At 38.1% G+C, this 20,843-nt stretch overlaps 2 protein-coding genes across 7 annotated transcripts in view; one reads left to right on the top strand and one right to left on the bottom strand.

Moving 5' to 3' along the window:
* Window positions 1-14,307, top strand: part of LRRTM3 (leucine rich repeat transmembrane neuronal 3) — a 90,652-nt gene extending 76,345 nt beyond the window's left edge. For both annotated transcript variants that reach the window (XM_074592083.1, XM_074592082.1), the window contains one exon: window positions 12,371-14,307. In XM_074592083.1, the coding sequence (XP_074448184.1) occupies window positions 12,371-12,580 (210 nt within the window). In that variant the 3' untranslated portion in view covers window positions 12,581-14,307. The remainder of the gene's footprint in view (window positions 1-12,370) is intronic.
* Window positions 1-20,843, bottom strand: part of CTNNA3 (catenin alpha 3) — a 542,113-nt gene that overhangs the window by 364,896 nt on the left and 156,374 nt on the right. The gene's annotated exons all lie outside the window — the stretch shown is intronic.

Genomic DNA, 20,843 nt, shown 5'->3' with positions numbered 1-20,843 from the left:
CAGTGTGGCCAGCAGGACTAGGGAAGTGCTCGTCCTCCTGTATTCAGCACTGGTGAGGGCACACCTCAAATCTGTGTTTGGTTTTGGGCCCCTCACTACAGGAGGGACATTGAGGGGCTGGAGTGTGTCCAGAGAAAGGCAACAAAGCTCGTGAGGGGTCTGGAGAATAAGCCTGGTGAGTCGCGGCTGAGGGAACTGGGGTTGCTCAGCCTGGAGAAAAGGAGGCTGAGGGGAGACCTTATCACTCCCTGCAACTACCTGAAAGGGGGTTGTAGCGAGGTGGGGGTCGGTCTCTCCTCCCAGGTAACAGGCGATAGGACAAGAGGAAACATCCTCAAGTTGCGCCAGGGCAGCTTTAGGTTGGATATTACACAGAATTTTTTCACTGAAAAGGTTGTCAAGCATTGGAACAGGCTGCCCAGGGAAGTGGTTGAGTCACCATCCCTGGAGGTATTTAAAAGACGTGTAGACGTGGTGCTGAGGGACATGATTCAGTGGTGGATTTGGCAGTGCTAGGTTAATGGCTGGAGCTGATCTTAAAGATCTTTTCCAACCTAAATGATTCTATGTGGAGCACATTTGGATTTCAGTCAGGTACTTCAAGGGACTTTGGGACAGTAAAAATCAGCAAATGGATTAAAGCAGTCTCAGTATAGGTTTTCCATCTCTGACAGGTATGTCTGGATTAGTCATTGAAATAATATTACTCATATCCTAAGCTGATGTAAGCTATGAATGTAAGTTAGATTTTTTTTAATTTTATTTATTAATTTGCTTGAGAACACTGTGCACAAGAGGACACTACATCATGGAAACTGGTTGTTTAAAATGTAAAAAGAGGAACTGATATTGCAAGACACTTGAGAATTAAATCAAAAACACACACTCAACACTCTCATTCTTTGTAAGTAGTTTACTACACCCAGAGAGACATTTTCATGATATGCCTATTAAATGAATCCACACATGCCATATATATACAGGTATGCTTGGGCCAACCTCGAGTACTGATCAGCATTTCCACACAAAATAATGCAGCAGTACAAATAGGTATCAGAGTGAAGCAGGTGGGGGTGTTAGTGGTGTTACTCGGGGCTTTTTTAGTCTTTCTTACACACTTCACAAGGCTCTTGGGACGTGAGATTTCATTACATAGGAATACGCCTGATATCACAACGTATCTCTGACCTGCGAATACCTCAATATTACTGAGAGTCAGCTGAGAGAGCTGTAATAGAAGTCACACTCATCAGAACAATGGAAGAGCAGACCTCCTGCACCAGCTGAAGAACGTCCTGACTGATAGAAGCTAAGCTAATAAAATTAAGCATGGCTGCAGCTGCATGAAGGGTTTTGCCAGCACATCTGTGTTGCTGAGAGTGTGTGATGACTTTTCAGTTACAAAAACACTGTGGATAGGATTCTGCCATCTATAGATGTGACTGGAAAACCTCTTCTCCAGAAATGTCACAAGAGGATTGAAAGGATCAGGTTTTGGTTGTTGTTTTTTGTGTTTTTTTAAATTGGTACCCCAGTTTAATTACAAGCTATCATAGAATTCAAATGAAATACATCCAGTTTAACTTAAGTTTTCTACACAAAAAATTTTGAGAGAGAAAAATCAAACTAGCAGAGTAAATAAGGCCCCCTCTTTGTTCTCAGAGATAGCACAAGTTCTCTTCCCTTCAGATCTGTAAACCTCTTGGCCCTGGCATCTGTTGGCCCATACAACGCCAATTTATACCAACACTAGATTAACTACGTGGATGTCTCAAGCAGCTCATTCTAGTAGGCTAGTCACATCTGCATGCAACAGTTGGCAGGATCAGACTTTGGACACTATGAAACGCACAATCACAGTCCATTCAGCAGGAGAACTGTTTAAGTATTAAGGGCTAAAAGCAAACGCTCAAAATTCAAAACTGCAGTAGGAGGTTTCACTGTGAGTTTGTCTCAGCACCACCAGGCTTTCCTGTCTCCTTTCCTGGAGTCAAGAAAGCATGTTTTGGGATATGATGCTTAAGGAAAGAGAGCATTAGGGCACCGTACTGAAAAGTAGCCAGAGATGCAGTAGAATACAAAGAAAAGCAAAGGTGAATGAGATAATAGACGAATGGCGGCCAACAACAATATAACTGGATGATGGAGAGGTTACACCAATGATTAATACGGTTAACAATAAGAAGGATGCTTCCTCTTAAAGACAGAAATAGAGGTAAAACAATAAAACAAGAGAAGTAAGAAAGAAGAGGTTAACAGCTGGGAGATAACAGAGAGAGAAAGGGCAAAGTGGAGAAAGGAAGACATCTATATCATCAGTATTATCAAGTTTCCTGATATTTCCTAAGGTCCCTACCACTGGGCCATCCATAAAAAAACTATATAATGTTCCCCAACTGTTCACACACACAAAAAAAACAAACCCAAAAACAAAAAAACACCAAACCGTAAACAAGAAGCTAAAGATTATATCAACTAAAATAACCTCCTTTTCTTAAGGTAGGCTCATGATTTCTTCAGAGTCTGACTCATGGTTATGAATACTTAGAGTAGGTAATACTTCAACATCTGGTTTATTCAGTGTTATTTATTTCGCTGCTGTTTTATTTCTCTGTAAACAAGCCTGATGAGAAGTAATGAGATTGCCTGTTATAGCACTTAGGGGATATTAAAATTGCTTGTTACATTAAAATAATTAGAGAAGGATAAAGAAAATAAGATCATATTAATCACACTCTACACAAGCCTATCCAAAATACGAGAATCTAACCTTTGGGGAATGGAGTCCTCAAAAAAACCTACTTATAGCCCTATGATGGGCCAAAAAGTTCAACTATCAACCAAAACAATCACGCTTAATGAAAATCTGTAAAAGTAACTGCAGTCTGTGCTGAAATTGATTAGATATCGGATACAGCCACACTTCAGAGATTTTTGTTCATTAAGAGGAATACCAGAGAATCCCATGCACAGACCTTACTCTCCTCAGAGCTCTCCTAAACAAAGTCGTCCCTTCAGTTTGGGGATGCAAGACATCCTGCACAACCAGGCCCTAGTGTATTTAACGAAACAAGGCACACTAACATTTAACTAAGCTTGGCTTGGACATATTTTTCTAAACTCAGCTGTAATACTTCGTTTCTTCAACTCTATGACACAACAGGGGTTTTTTCAAGGGGACGGACCTCCCCTAAGTATGAAACAAACCTATAATATAAATCAAACTAATCTCATTGGTTCCTTTCATTCAGCTCCCTTTCCTTCTACATATACCAATAAAGTCTAGTTTTCTTTTTAGTATTCTAAAACTTTCGGAGGAGAATGGAAGGAGCTGCACTGACCTCTTTTAGGGCTTGTCCACAAGACTTACAAGTGCATGCATAGAAAATATACACATCTACCTACATACGTGTGGCTTACAAACATCATCTCTTTGAGACCTCCCTACAAATATATTATCTACTTTTCAAAGGTGTCTTTTTTTCATGTGCTTTTTCTTAATGCAAATTCTTATTTTAAAATTCTTAATATTTTAAGATTATCTACTGATTGCTAAATAATGAATGATAACTAAGATACAGTATGATGGTCAGGTTCTCCAAGCTGCAACAAACTTTACTAAGACAAACAGCTAACTTTTTCTATACATAACAAATGCTCGCTAGCTAATACTTTGAACTCCATCATTTATCCATCATCTAAAGTAAAAGCTTTATCTCTGTTGATTTACTTCTCAACCCACAAAGTTCAGAGCTGTCGTTTTAAAAGACACTTTAGTAATTATGCCTTCAGATCCTACCAATAAACACCAAGTTTTATATATAAATGAAAAATAAATGAGAAATCTAAAAAGGTTAGCACTCAAGAGATACAGATTTAATTGTAATAACATTTTTAGAAATACTTTAGGGCAATATACACTTAATTATTAAGTATTATGAAGCATATTTTAAACAATGCATCAACTGAAAGCATAATTTTTTACTCATAATCATACCCCTCATACCTACTTCCCTAATTCAATTTACTACATTAGAACTGGAAGGACTGTTATTAAAAAAAATAAAAAAAATAATCCAAACCTGCAGACTTAAAGTAAAAAACCAAACCAAACCAAACAAACAAACAAAAAAACCCACCAAAACCCAACAACACCAAAAACAAACAACCAACAAAACCCAAACGAACGCACACAAACAAATAAAAAAAAACTTGAAAAGGCAGGGCAGATATTTACCTTGTCAGACAGAACAGTATAACTATCTCATTTTTAACATTTATAGCTAACATGAACATCTAACTAAAATAAAATGTAATACATACTGCTTTTAAAGCCAAGCAAGCAATGAAAGCTATTCAAGTCACAAGTTGTTCTCATCCCACGAATGCCTCATTCTTTGCAGGAAGGAAAGATGTTAAGCAAATGTCACCTTGTTCAAACTCTGTTCAAACTCTGAGAAAACTAATGACATGCAAGACAAAACGTGTAGCAAGTAGGAAACCACAGCTCACTACTTCTTAGTCTGAACCCCAATGAACTGAATCAGAATGAAAAATAAAACCTTTTTAGTTCTACTTCCTCCTCTTCCTTATCTTCTATTTCTTAAAAATAAAAGAAAGGGGTGATATTCTGTAGCATTTGTCAGTAGCTGTTCACTCTGGCATTTCAAAAACAGGTAAAGGCCATTGTCAAAACTAGTATATTCAACTTGCTGAAAAATTTTTGCCAAGTCCTTCTTCTTTAAAATTAAGATACCAAATCTACATTGACATCACTAAAAAAAATTTGCAAGTTTTCTCATGGAACCCAACTGTGGCTGAATGCTCTCTGTACCTTCTCCAATCCACCAGAAAAAAAAACATCTTACTGTTTACTTGTCCAACATTCAACACAAAGGTTCAAAAGTACTGGCCTTTGTTTTCAAAGATGATTTTCACTTTTTAACACCACCCTCCTCTCCCAGGAGGAGATGCAGAATGGGCTGCATCATAAATTACTTAAAATTCATGTTAAACATTGAACAGATAAGAATACTATTACTGATGGACTATAATTCTAATCGTGCATTTACTAAAGCTTTTTCTTTTTTGGTATCAATATAAACACAGGGCATTCAGCCACTAGAACAAGTAAAGTCTAGAAGCAGCAGCTACTTCAATAGGAGCTTTGAAATAACGATTCTTATATTGCCATGGAGACAACAGGTCCTCACGTTCAGTGTGACTGAACAGATGGTTTGAAAAGCTTAAAACACAGATGTGATGCAGACCTCTCATCTGCCCTTTGCTTCCTCGCTCTTGCCTTTCTCTGATAAGAATGTACAGTTATGACACGTTTAGTCTAACATGGCAGTGAAGATTGGGCACAAAACAGATGTATAGTAATACATGTTTGGTTTCCATTGCATTATTTCTCACAGTGTGGGACCCCAGTTTAGTTAACTAGATATGAACGTATTGGAATAGAAAAAATCACCAAACCCAAGCAGAGCACAGGAAGCACATCACTACTGTACTTTATTGCCCAGATTTACTGCAGAGAAGGAAAACCATAGCAGAAGAAAAGCAAGTGTTCGTGAGCAACAGAAATTTTCATGTTGAAATCACATACATCTGGACAGATGTGCCTTTTGAACAGAACACACAATTCTCCCTCACCAAGAGGGTGTTAACTTACTGTTTATGTGAAGAAAAATCTAGCTATTTGAAAACTATTGTTACTGCATACGCTTTTGGTAGGTTTTTAATTACAGCCTGACCTGAGTAGAAATTAAGTTTGAGAGAAGAACAAAAAGCTTGAAAACATCCTTCTCTTTGAATTCCTTCACTTGCACAACTCCTCCTTGCCATTCACAAGTAAAGCTGGATGAGTTAATACCAATGCCTTGTGACATTTCATGCCAAAGTTCTCACCAGATGACCCAACAACATACTGCCCTTTCCCAGACCTTTAGAATTTGGACTTTGAAAGGTTGAAATATGCAGACTCAAGTTTTAAAGAACAAACACCTATGAATTTAGGAGTATAAAGGAAAACTAAAATCTTTAAAAGTGACTGGCAATTTTTGGGTACTCATTGCCTTGCAGTAAGGCCTCCTCACAGTGTATGCAAATACCACCACCACCAAAAAGTAACTTCTGGTAACCTTACCCCCATGGCTGAGTTACATTTTAGTAGAGGAGCCAGGAGGATCTGAACTGTAAATCCACAACTGTTGCAAATTGGCTATAACAAGTTTATCTATTCCTTTAACAGAAGCTTGAGTTTAATTACCTCTCGTTTCACGGCACAGCACTTTTAAGTAAAAACACGCTTGAAGAAGCAGACAATGAAAGAAATGGGACGAGATCATAATGAGATAGGTACTTTCTTTTCATAAATATACCTACCAGACAGCTCTAGGGCTTCCACAGAAAGCCACTGGACATGCTACTTCAGAAAGAAAATAAGGGACTTGTTACATGGAAGACCTGCCAAAAAATGGAAGGGAAAAGTAGGGGACAAGATAGGAAACACGCAGAGAAAAAATATGGAAAAATAGGACACAGGGTGACAAACAGGTAATATGTCTGAAGGTGCTAAAGAGAACAGCATAATGAAGTCTGGAGTAGGCAAGTTGGGAAGTTGAGAGGGGGCTGAGAAAACAGGCAGCAAAAACAACGCACAATTTGACAAGTCACTTGCAAATAAGTAAGCTTGTGGGAAAAAGGAGTATTTAAAGTAGAATTAAAGATATCCTGGAAATATCGGCTAGTAAATATGAATAAATTGGCTTTGGTGACGCTTTGCTGAGAGCAGCATTCAGTAGTGAGGTTCACAGGTATAGAAACAGGAGAGAAACTAGGAATTCAGGGGGTTCCCAAATGAAGACAGGAACTGCCTTCACTTGTAATTCAAAGTCAGAAATCAGGTTGTTAAGATTAATGAAAGAGCCAATTTAGATAAGATTTCTTAAATACATTAATTATAATTTATTCTAATGTATTCTCTACCTAATAAACCCCAAGGTGTTTTATTCCTTCAAGCTTTTTTCTGGTTTAGATAAGGACTCAAAAATAGTACTATTCAAAATTTAACCTCCAATAAATTTAAATAATATGGCAAATACATCACAAAGACAAAATAATGAACGGTAAAGTATCAGGTTTGTTTTGAGGTTCATTTAAAATAACAGGATTCTTCACAGTGGTCATGAATAAAGCATTTAATTTTGTTTCATACCAATAAAACATTTATGGTTCCCTGGTATATATTACAAGGGCTTGTTCAATTCTTTTTTACTGAACCCAACAGCAAAATTCCACTGACTTCTATATGAAATAGATTTAATTCTCATATGCTGACATATTATATTCCCATGCCTGTGTTATAATAACATTCCTATATTCTGTACATTTTCTGAATGATATATCAGAGCTCCATCACTTCTATTGCTTCCAGCCTTCAGCTTATTTTATTCTCTTACTTCAGCATACAACCTGGTTCATTTATTTTCATCCCTCCTGTTCATGATCATCTGCTTTTCCAGCTCTTTATCTCTGCCATCTCCATGGATAATATTCCTTTGCCCTATCATATTTTCCCATGCCTACATTCTTAAGCCGCTCCCGATCTGTGGCTATGCCCTTATGGCTTCAGTTTCCAAGTTTTCACTTCCAGGATTCTGTGGCTGAGTCTTGAAATCCCCCTGGGAGGTTTGAACACCCCATGTCCATTAAATTTAACAAAATACGAAAATCCTTAGGCTGAAAATATTGTCTGTAATTCTAAATACAGTAAATTCAGGAAAAAATGCAACTCTGTTTCTTATGAAAGCCAAGCCAAGGTCAAGCAATCAGATAAGAACACAGCCACAACACCAGAAGCTTAATAAATGCTGTACGCCTTTGCTAGATCCTCTCCCATCTTTGCTGACTGCCAAGATATTCATCTGCAGCTAGAAGCATTCCCCTCCCCAACCAGTTCACATCTGTTTAGAAGGGAATATACTTCTGCAGTCTGGATAGAATAACTGATTTCCTGCAGATCTCTGTAATTGCTAGAGAGAAGCCAGAACCAAATTCTCAGACTTTAAAAAAAAAAAAAATTAACAAAAAAAAAACAAAACAAACTTCCTTTTTAATCTGTAGTAACTTTTCAACTGCCAGTGAGGATCAAAACAGAAATGCAAAAACATCAACATCCCAAACACTGGATTAAACTCTTGTCAGGACTGAACAGAATTATTTTTTTTTAACGATTCTGGTTTGCTATACAGTTTTGTAAATGCAACCTTTTAGCTACATTTTCTATGTAAAACAAGACTGGAGTTTTAGACTTCCTTACTGAAAAGATATGGGGTTGCACACATACCCACCCACCCCCCCCAGAAATTTAATGCTATGCAATGAAATTCAGCTTGCAGGACAGATATTTCCTTGAATAGTAATTGCAATTTTAAGGCTTCTGAACTGTAAATCTGAGATAAGCTGGGGCTTTTTGGATGTTCATCTGAACCTGAACTCCAAACAATATGAAGTTCACACATCACTAGTAATTAAACAAGGCAGTGATTTTTACTCCAAAATTGCTGTCAAAGAGATGAGAGCTATCATTACAAATACTGTGATATTACTTATTTGAATTTTTTAAAAAGTTCAGAGAACAGGAGGTTTATAGAGATAGAAATTTTACTGAGACACATACCACTATCAGAAGGAAAACAGGAAGGAAAAACGCAAAGGAGGAAATACAAACAGGGATGTTCCTTGTTTAATTACCATGCCATCCATGAGGGTTGACATCTCTGTTCCAGGGCTCTAACCTGAGAAGCCCAAAGTGATCCAGCACACCCGGAGAGCAATAAAGGACCAGCTGGCAGCAGCTTCGCCTGATGGCTACAAATGAGCTGCAGTATGAACTGGAGTGACCAAGAAGTCTCTTTCCCCAAATTCTTACACTAAAAAGAAACATGGCAGGTGGTCAGATCCTGACCGTTCTAGGAAATAGAGACAGAAGGGGAAACACTTAAGAAGGGAAAAAAGATGTGACAATAGAAAAGGAGTAGGTCAGAAAAAAAAAAAAAAAAGAAAAAAACCCAAAAACTATCTGGGAGATTTTATAACAGGTCTGAATATTACTAATTTTCTAGAAGGTACAGAGTTTGCATACTACAGAAATGACCTAGTTACAAGGGAACCAGCGCAGATTCTTCTGAAGAGTGCCATCATTCCTGGTTTGTATTTGCCCAGAATAAGGTAGAATTGCCAACACAATTGCATACAGCCCTTCAGAAAACAGCAATGGAGAAACACATTAGCTAGTTTTTTTTCAGAATGGAAACTTTACCAGACTAAGGAACATGTCATTAATCAAAAGCTGTTCTGTTTCTGTAATCTCAGCTAGGCCTTAGATGTCCTCCTATGTGGCTCCCCACTCAGGCCTGTACGTGTATGCATGAAAGAATTCATGTATGCAGATGTCTATATTTCAAGCAATTGCACGCATAGTTTGCTTACCCCACCTGACACTGCTGACCAACTTCCCATACAGTTGCTTTACTGCAAGGCCCTCATGTCAGCATCAGAAAGAGCTTAGAAGGAGCCCATAACCATAATCAACTTGTTTCTGACTACAAGTCTGAAGCAGTCAGAGTGCACCTTTCCTCCCGTCTGCCTTCTTTCTATTCTGATGTTGCTGAAAACAGAATATGATCAAAGGTCAGCAATTTAGATACATTACATAAAAAATACATGAAAAACAGCTACTGAGAATATGACCAGGTATTAAGATCATAACACACACACTTTTTCCAGTTCAACATACGTACAACATACCTTTTTCAAAAATGAACGCAAGCCTTAGCTCTTATTCTGAACACACAGAGACAGATTTTAATTTCTATGAAGCATGTTAACCCATATCTTCTATTTCAGTAGATGTGGCACTAAATATCACTTCATTGATTATTCCAAATGTGGGCAACAGCACATTTGAAGCCAGATTGTACAACATTTTGTCTGGTTTCCATGGAAGTGTGGATAGGCATTAGTGACTCAAGGCCATTCACTATCTTTTGCTTCTGTAAAAAAAGGGCAATGAAAATATGACTAAATTAGCTGAGTGGGCAGAGAAAAAGTAAGTACCAGCAGATCTACATGACTCCCTGTACAGCCAGAGCCTTTATATCACTTTTCATTTTTGTACACTCTCTGGGACTGTCATGCCTTCTAGCCTCACCATTTACTAAGGCAGTTCATTCACCAAGAAATCCTCTCTCTCTCTCAAGCAGGTTCTGGTCAACAGAACATGAATGGAGATAGAAGTGGCTTTTCTAACATCCCATCTCCAGAATTTATGGCAGCCTCTAGGTTAGGTACAAAGAGGACCAGAGATGTTTTTACCCTACAGTACCATGGGAACTGAAGGCAATCAACCTGTGAGGAAGGGGATCAGTCCTGTTTACAGTACAGCTGAAAAATTGCACTGGTTGTACTGATATTGCTACTTGAGGAGATCACTTAGGCGCCAAGGTTCTGGATGTGATCACAGTAATGATGAGGACATACCATAGCACTGTAGCCTTGCCTCTATCATGAGAGCAAAGCTGCCCAAGACAGGATGTGTTCACTGCATTGCTGCCTCCAAAAGTAAACCATGCCCACAGTGACACGATCCAATATTGTGCCACACTCATGAAATTAGGTTAGGAAATACATTTCGAGCTGTAAAAGGAAGTGTTCAATAGTTTAAGAAAAGCTATTGTTGGTGTTTATGGAGGAGGAAAAATCTGGAGCATTTCTTCTTATCACATTTATTTAAAATGCCAGAGTTCTTCCTCAGGTAAAGTTTTTTCATTATTTTAAGAAAGCCTGAGGTGTTCATCCAGTGTTTCATCATAAGGAAAATAAATAAAACATACCCAAGGTGGCTACCTGAAATGCAGAGAGCTCATCAATGTTTGTGAGTGAAGAGATACAGATCACCAGACACCTATGATACAATACGGTGGCTTTAACATCAAATCTTTCAAATACAAGAGTCAGGATAGAAAAGGTACATTCCACTGGTTTTCTGATTCTATCCTATGAAGATAGAGTTTTGTCACAGGTTTCACTGATATTCTTCCGATTCAGACAGTATGATCACATGATATGCTACATACACTGGATGATGTTTAGCTCTTCATGAGCTATTGATATGTAGGTAGAAGAGCCATCCGTTTCCTTATATTTTTCAGTCTAGCTCCTTGTTTCGTATAGCTTATGAGCAGTGTTTATAATGGGACTTCCAACATGCTGTCATGAGCATGTAGAGGTACAGGTGGGACATCCAAATGTATCAACCAGTTGTGCTAACGAGAAACAGTTTTGTTTTGTATTATTTCATATTTCAAATTAAAATGCTTTTAAATATGAGCTGTCTTCATATTTAGTTTTATTACATTTCAGTCGGTCTTCAAAATAACAGCAGGAGAGCAATAAAAGTCACAAATATTAGTCGTTCTCTAATTTAAAATGGACTGGAAATCTGATTTTTAAATACTTTAAAGCATGACTTACACAGCTATTACAATATAGTCACCTTTTTCATCCTTTGATTGTCTTAATATATATAAAAATAAATCTAATAATACAAATACATACAATTCAAAATCCACATTAATTTCACCTCTGACTCTACATTGTACTGTAAATAATTCTATGCTGAAGTATGTTCAAAATCCCCAAGAAAATAGTAAAAAAAATTTTAATAACTTTTCAGCCTAAAGAATTTGAATTAAAACTTCAATAGGGAAGCTTCCAGAGCTACCACAGCGTAACAGTGGATCTACTGTGGTCCAATATTTACTGAAAGCTACTAGATTCAAATTGATGTTTATGCTATAAATAATAGGAAATGTGTCATCTGTGAGTATTTCCCAGCAGACCAAAGGTATCACACCCACTGATATACTCAAGCAAGATCCACTAACGACTTTTAAACTTGAAAATCCATCTAAAATCTTCCATATATCCCCAAATTGAGTCACTCCTCTTTCTCCTCCCCGATACATTGATTTTAGCAGATGTTAATTGCATTCTAAAGATAATTTGAGTTCAATCAGATCCTAATCCTCACAAACACATTTGAGCACACAGGTAGTCCTGGGCCACAAGATCAAAGGTGGTAGCTGTTAGGCTTAGAAAACCCTAGTGGAGACCAGGGTTTGGGTGGAGTGGAGGGGGTAGAGGCATAGAGAGACGGAAGAGATGTTTTTACGTGCAGCACTGTATTTGGTATTAGCCAATGTTTTTAGACAGTCTGTTTCTTCAACATCAAATTCAGGCAAGCACAATTCAATTGTGTCTTTCGGTAATTGGCTGGTTTTCATCTTTGTTTTTCCCCTAGATACCATTGTCTATGAATGTGTCAACATTTCTTGCCTACGATCAGCCCACGATAAGTTACTGTGGAGTACACCACGAACTGCTTGCTCACAAGCCCTATGACTCGAATAACCAGGAAGAAACAGTGGAAACACACCTAGAAACTGATCTGGATCTGAGCACAATAACAACAACAGCACGAATCAAGGAACACAGTCAGCAGCTGGCTTAACTGTTTTTTGTTGTTGTCTTTTTTTTTTCCCTGTAGCAGAGGCTGCAACCAAATTCTATGTAACATTATGGACAGAAGTGAGAAGACATATTATGGATTCTAGGATCCCTGTTCAAATTAAAAATGAATCACAAAGATTAATTGTTTCAAGTCTACAATTTGTAATTAGTTAAGTTGTGCAGTATTTTTTTGACTTCAGAGTATGACCCTTAAAGTGAATCTTTTTCAAAACTCATCCTACCTACCTGTATAAACTGTACAGATGTAATGTATTTTTCATATTGTAAAGTTTCAATTACCAAGAACAGCTGGTATGGACAGTACCATAATTTAATTACATCTTACTTTACAAGTTTCAGTTTCTAAAGTTTCAAATTAACAAAAGTTATTTGTTGTGTTATTAAGTTACTCTGTTTTGTAGGGATCATTTTGTTACCGCTTTTGTGCCCAGAAAACTTTAATCTAAAATTCTGTCCTTTGCAGAATATGCACCGTTTTTACCGTGTTTAATGTGTAGAATTTTATCTACTGGTTCCAGAAGTAATGCATTAACCAAAAGGAGGGTTTAACTATTCAGACTTCTAAGAAATTCTTGAAACACACAGCCAAGTTTTCTTATAAATGAAAATCTAAAAAAAAAGTAACAAGTCTCCTCAAACTTACCTGTTGCCTTGAAATACAGCCTGATTTCTGAATCAGAAAAATGTTATGATAAACACATATATTTTAACAACAAAGTTTATGTATGCAACTGTTAGCCGACGCTGATGACGTTTTGTAAAGTCTCCCTGTTCTGCAAGACAATACGGACAGGAGATTTACACAGGCAGCTGTCTTTACAAAATCTGCTGTGAAAGCATAGCCTGCTAAATCAGGCATTTGTATTTCTACTTAAGGACGAATGGGCCCAAAACCTACTTCTGTCAAAGACCGCTGCTGACACAAGTGGCAACAGAAACAAGCCTTTATACTACTCCCAGAAGGTAAAATGTTACTCAAAAGTAAGAAACCTCTACTTTGCTGAAAAATACAGAAATTCGGACCAAACGGTAAAGGTTAATAGCCCTTTAATATTATGCTACATCAATCTAAGAAAAAAAATGAAAAACCTTTAAATACAAAAAGATGTAGTATTAAGACTTTAACAACTACTACATTGCTTATTTGTCTACCATTTAATATCTGGATTGAAGCATTCTTATATCCCATTCTTTGGTTTTAAATCTTCAAGACTTCTCAATACTGTATGAGAATAACTTTTATAATACTACCCTCATGTTGTAATCATAAAAGATTACAGAAATTAGAAACGCATTATATCATGCCGACTTGGTGAAATATAAAAGGGAACACGAGCCTTTCAAAATATAGGAGAAAAAAGTTTCATATGGTGAAGCAACTTTTTTATAATAAAGAGAAGTTATATAACCACAAATCTATTTTTCTGAATGTTTATCCCACCATATTTTCGTGTAGCTTCAAAGCAGAATATTGAAATTTAAATTACAGTTCAACTGTTTGTACAAAATATAAGGCAAATATAATGAAAAATAGCTTCAAAATATTGTTAACAAATGAATCTGCATTCACTATCTTTTCAGTGGAAACAAAGTGTCAAAACAATACATTGTATTGGTTATTTATTTAGCATCTTAGATTTTGTAACATATTTTGCATAAATTATTTGTTATTCAAAACATTACTTGTCTTTTTAAGAATCATCCTAAACCTCTACACTTCAGTTTCTTATTTTTTTTACTACACAGGTTCTTGAATTTCAGGTCATCTTCTACAAGTGCTGGAATTTTACTATGCACAATTTGAAAATACATTTTGCTAATTGTAAAATGAAACCAAAAATGCAGGTGTCATTCTGGAGTCGAGTGACTGTTGTACTGCAGGAAGAAGTTACCTGCTTCATTTCGAAGCTGTTTTTAAGGTTTAATGTTTACGCATTCTGGTTATAACAGAAGGCCTGACCTGCTAGGATCAAATACCATCCTCCAAAAAGATTATTTCAGTTATTCTTACTCTGTCCTTCCTATTCTTTACCTTGACCCACTGCCCTCAAATATTTATGGCGCATGAACGTGGTCCCGGCACTGACGCAATTACTCAAAATGCACAGATGTTCAAAGGCTCCATGTACTTCCAATTTATGGAGAACTGTATGACATTAATATTTTCAATGTTAGACACACTAATGAACCTTGGCTAAAGAACATGATAAAATATTTTCTTATGCCAAGAGACACAAAATCTTTTTGATGTATCTGGTTAAACAAGCACAACTGGGTATATATCCACGTACACACAAACATTTCTGCATTTGTTTCTTTTCCTCAATAATGAAGCACACATTAATGAATCCAGTTTGTCCTAGATCTGTAGTTTCAGGCCAACATATCAATAGACAAAGGGTAGAACAGCAGGGTCACAGAAGTAGCAGCGATTCTGCACCTCACGGGTCTCCAACACTACCACCATCAACTTCCTGGGCTTTTGTAGTGCCAGGCTCTCTATAACCCCAACGGGCTGCTCCAGTGCTCCGAAAGACAGATACAACATCCAGGGCCCAAAGCAGCAGTGGAATATGTGCACACCCCAAATCTAGAGTGTCAAAAACCATACGTTTCCATACATATAACTGGATACCATTTTTTTAATGGACTACATTAACCCGAAATCTGCTACTCTCAAGAAGATGGACGTCTTCAAGAAAACTAGACGGCAGGTAGGTAGCTTCCCTAAAAAATCCTATAATGAAAAAAATCTAGGTTAAGCTAACCCAAACAAGGACTCACTCCTCAGGTCCTATGTTAGTGTACACCTGCTTTCCAACAGATTATTGCCAGCTATATACTGACTCGGACTGCACAGAAACAGTAAATGCTCTAGTTTATGTGGAGAAAACCAAAAAGTATCACTTAATAAAGCCCCAGCCTTCTAAGCTACAAGTTAGCAAGAAGAAATCAGGCTGAGCCTATGGGTTCAAATATTTATTTATAGAGGGTCACTTTCATATATCATTTCCATTTGCAATAAGATCCATAAACCACAAATAGAGGTAGCCAACAACATCAGTTTCAGTCTTGCAGTTAAGTGACACCACCATATCCTGGCAGATCATTTTATCAAGAAAAAGCTGAGTGAATTCATTATGCTTGCAAAATACAAACTGATAGAGAGTATAACCTCTATCAATAAAAAAACCCAGACAATTTTAAAAATAAATCTTGCTACAAGCAACAATTCACACCATGCATCAGTGGATCACGCTTCTACAGCAATTTACAGGGCTGAAACACCCATTAGGAAATCAAGCACAAGTATCTGAATGGAGGTCCTATCTAAAGAAGACGGTATATAAGAAGATTAATGATTAATCTGACAAATTACTGCATATGTCTCAAGACAGTATATTTTAAAAAAAAAAAAAACGACAAACGCCAAAATGACATCTCTACAAAAAAGCAAATGACTGTTTCAATTAAAAAGTGATCAAAATTTGCAGTATATGGCACTGCACAAACTATTTGTAAGGGATCTGAGAGCTACCACTAAAATAGATATACATATATATACACACACACATATACAGTTTTCAGAGATGCATTGCAAATATCAGACTTCTTTTGGCAACATACAACAAACAGAAAATGTACCGGCCTCAAACGTTGCGTACTAACTTGCTTTACTGACAGGCACTCAGGATCTCCTCTTCTCTCTGAAGACATTTTTTATCTTTTACTGTTATTTCCAATCCTCAGATTGGACAAAAGAACAGAAATTCTGCAAAAACCACAATGTGAACGGTAAAACAAAAGAAAACAAAACTGCAAGGGCAACAACACTGACTAGAAAAATAAAGCCAGCATTCCAGCATCAATGGAACTGTAATAAATTCTGGACATTGCTTTATTAGCAGTGTTAGGTACTCAAAGACACTTAATGTAAACAAATTACTTGACCACGTATAGTGTCAAACACAAGCAGCTGTATTTAGCTCCCAACCAGTCTAGCAGAAATAGTTGAAAAGGTGAGAAAGAACAGTTCAAGTCATGTTCCTTCCCTAGCTTGATCCTCCTCTCTTGAGTGAAAGACCTTTTTTGCTCCAGACTTTTGCACGGGTCTCAGGGGCCCAGGCTTCCGGAAGGCAAATGTTACCAAGCAAAGGCATAAATATCTGTAAATTAATATAATAATGGTTGTACTCAGTCAGATCAAAGGTACATAACCTTTGATCCCCAAGTATCAATACAGGCTGGGGGATGAAGGGATTGAGAGCAGCCCTGCCAAGAAGGACTTGCGGGTACTGGTGGATGAAAAGCTGGACATGAACCGTCAGTGTGTGCTCACAGCCCAGAAAGCCAACTGCATCAAAAGAAGCGTGGCCAGCAGGTCGAGGGAGGTAATTCTGCCCCTCTACTCTGCTCTGGGGAGATCCCACCTGGAGTCCTGTGTCCAGCTCTGGAGCCCTCAGCACAGGAAAGACATGGAACTGTTGGAGCAGGTTCAGAGGAGGGCCACAAAAATGCTCAGAGGGCTGGAGCACCTCTCCCGTAAGGACAGGCTGAGAGAGTTGGGGTTGTTCAGCCTGGAGAAGAGAAGGCTCCGAGAGACCTTATTTTGGCCTTTCAGTATTTAAAGGGAGTCTACAGGAAAGATGGAGATAGAATTTTTAGTAGGGCTTGTTGCTATAGGACAGGGGTAATGGCTTTAAACTGAAAGAGAGTAGACTTAGACTAGATCCAAGGAAGAAATTTGTTACTCTGAGGGTGGTGAAACTCTGGCACAGGTTGCCTAGAGGTGGTAGATGCCCCATCCCTGGAAACATTCAAGGTCAGGTTGGACGGGGCTCTGAGCAACCTGATCTAGTTGAAGACGTCCCTGCCCATGGCAGGGAGGCTGGACTCAGCCGCCTTTAAAGGTCCCTTCTAACCCAAACTACTCCATGATTCTATATCTAGGCTAGATAATGTCTCGAACAGGCTAGATAACGTCTCAAACAGCAGCTGAAAGATGAAACCCAAAGAAGAATGAGGCAAGCACAGAGCAGTATTTCCCCAGAATGCCCCTATAGTCCCCAACAATTTGTAGGTCAGGGACTTACTGAGCCAAATGTGGTGTCTTAATAGTCCCTCTTTGAATCCATACACAGCTTCTTTGAAGCCATATTATAAATTTGTAATATTCACAAGTCCTGCAGACAGTAAATTTACTTTGACAAGAAAAGCTGCCTCTTTTCTTTGTTCTAGGAGGAACAAATGATGGAGTAGTGTAATAACAACACTTTTCACTTCCATTTTTGACACGGAAATATGATTATCACGTGATTAATAACAGACTGACGACTTCCAGGTAGCTTGAATAACATCCATCCAGTCATCTAAAGTACAGACATTATCTGAAACCCTGTAGATTTAATTACCAGATTTCCCTCGGAGGGGTTCTTAAAATCAAGATTCAGCTCACCAGAAAGCAGGCTATTTTTTCAGCTTTTTCAAGTCCATTTACAACGGTAAAGAAAAAATGAGCCTGTTTCTCACTAAGTATCGCAAAACACTTTTCAACATAGAAAGACACACATGAACCCCATACAGTTTGACTGTACGATCCACATTTAAAAGCAGGTATTAATTAAATTTGTAAAAAAAAAAATTCTACCATTTAAGTGAATTAATAGTTCTATTATAAAGTAACAAGGCCAAATTCCATTTTCCTGCTCTACCTAATTATAGAATCTGATAAATTTTAATTATAAAGTTTCAGAATAAATCAACGCGAACATCATCAGAGTTCATGATTAATGTTATTTTAATGAACATCTAAGGAATTAACATTTTGCCACTAGAACCTTGCCAAGAATTTTTATGTAAGCTGAAGTGCAGCGTGTACAACTGTGAAAATCCCACATGGCATGGAGCTTATATTCTAATTTATCAACTTCAATTTTTTATGTAAATAACTCATTCTTAAAACTGTCTCTTTAGATGGTTAACTACAAAGGAGCACCTGCTGTGTAATAGCAAATGAGCCCGCACCACAGAATTCATTACACCCAGTCCTGTTACATTAAAGCTCTAATACATTCATAATAGTGGACACTTCAACGTGCCACCACTATAAAAATGACACATGGAGCGATAATAATATACAAGTGAACACTAATGTTGCATTAGTATGGAATTTCTTTGGATTAACATTAATGTTTGATGATTGCTTTATTAATTGCCTTAGGTCAACTGACGTAAATAGGATGAATGTTATTGTAATAAATACTAAAGGAATTTAAAGTGTTCAGTTATATAAGAATATGGGTTTTTTCAGCTTTCATAGAGAATACCTTCCACTTCGTACTCCATAGGAAACAGACTTCTAAGGTGGATGCAATTCAGCAACAGTTCTATATACAATCTAATCATAAAGTGATTGCACCAATGAAACATATTTCAGAATCAAATAATTTAAGCATTGTATATACAATATATTTCTGTGCTTCTTAGAGAACAAAGACTCATCAACTAGGGATGAGAATACTCATTAAAAGAAAACGATGTGTCCCTCCAGCACTGTGCACTTCAATAATTTCAGTAGTTCTATACAACAGCATGTCATAAATGAGGCATGGAAAGCCATTAACTGAACCATTCATACTGAATACATTGTGTTGTCATTTATTCTTCGAAAAGAAATAATGAAACTGATTTATTTTTGTAGTAATGATGATGCACCTCCCTTTTACATCTTGCTGTTGATAACTTTTAATTTTAAAGAACCTGTAAACTCACACAATTAGTCTAGACTTCACTATCAAAAAGCCTTATTCTCATTCTCAGGAAAGGAAAAAATAGAGCTCTCAATGGTATGTCTCAATATGCAAATAAGATTAATGAAGAAGATTTTTTTTTCCCTTGTCTTCTGCTTTAGCAGTATGTAGATGGTTCATATTTCTTCTCCTTACACATCTACAACTTTCCTCTTTCTCCAAGTTCTAACTGTCACAATTGAGAATGTCAGAAATAAAAAAAACTATTAAGGCTGAGTTACTGGAGAGGAAAAAAAAAAAAAAGTGTTAAATGCCTTTCAGGTATCCATCTCCAGAGCTGAACACCTTTGCTGCCTATTGGGAACACGCTAAAGCTTGTCTGACTCAAGTGCCTTTTACTTCACCACTACATCATAGAATCTTCATGGTTGGAAAGCACCTTTGAGATCATCGAGTCCAACCATACACACACACACAAAAAAACCCCCTACAATCTCTGCCACTAGAGCATGCCCTGAAGTGCCAAATCTACACTTTTCTTAAATACCTCTAGGGCTGGTGACTCAACCACCTCCCTGGGCAGGCCATTCCAGTGCCTGACCACTCTTTCAGTAAAGTAATTCTTCCTAATATCTAATCTAAACCTCCCTGCCGCAGCTTCAGACCATTTCCTCTGGTCCTGTCATTATTCACTTGGGAGAAGAGGCCAACACCCACCTCTCTCCAACCTCCTTTCAGGTAGCTGTAGAGGGCAATGAGGTCTCCCCTCAGCCTCCTCTTCTCCAAACTAAACATGCCCAGCTCCCTCAGCCTCTCCCTGTGTGATGTGGTCTCCCGACCCCTCACCAGCCTGGTAGCTCTCCTCTGGACACGCTCCAGCACTTCAATGTCCCTCTTGTACACAGGGGCCCAAAACTGAACACAGTACTCGAGGTGAGGCCTCACCAGTGCCGAGTACAGAGGCACCATCACTTCCCTACTCCTGCTGGCCACACTATTCCTGATACGAGCCAGAATGCCATTGGCCTTCTTGGCCACCTGGGCACACTGCTGGCTCATGTTAAGCTGGCCGTCCACCAGCACCCCCAGGTCCTTTTCTGCCAGGCAGCTTTCCAGCCACTCTTCCCCAAGCCTGTAGCGTTGCTTGGGGTTGTTGTGACCGAAATGCAGGACCCGGCACTTGGCCTTCTTAAACCTCATACAGTTGGCCTTGGCCCATCGATCCAGCCTGTCCGGGTCCCTCTGTAGAGCCTTCCTACCCTCAAGCAGATCAACACTCCCACCTAGTTTGGTGTCATCTGCGAACTTACTGAGGGTGCACTCAATCCCCTCATCCAGATCATTGATAAAGATATTAAACAAAACTGGCCCCAGAACTGAGCCCTGAGGGACACTGCTGGTGACCGGCCGCCAAGAGGATTTCACCCCATTAATCGCAACTCTCTGGGCACGGCCATCCAGCCAGTTTTTAACCCAGCGAAGAGTACACTTGTC

The sequence above is a fragment of the Larus michahellis genome, chromosome 6 (genome assembly GCF_964199755.1).
Source record: "Larus michahellis chromosome 6, bLarMic1.1, whole genome shotgun sequence".
Classification (NCBI taxonomy): Eukaryota; Metazoa; Chordata; class Aves; order Charadriiformes; family Laridae; genus Larus; species Larus michahellis.
The sequence above is the reverse complement of the archived record's forward strand: the minus strand, read 5'-3'. Positions and strand labels throughout refer to the sequence as shown.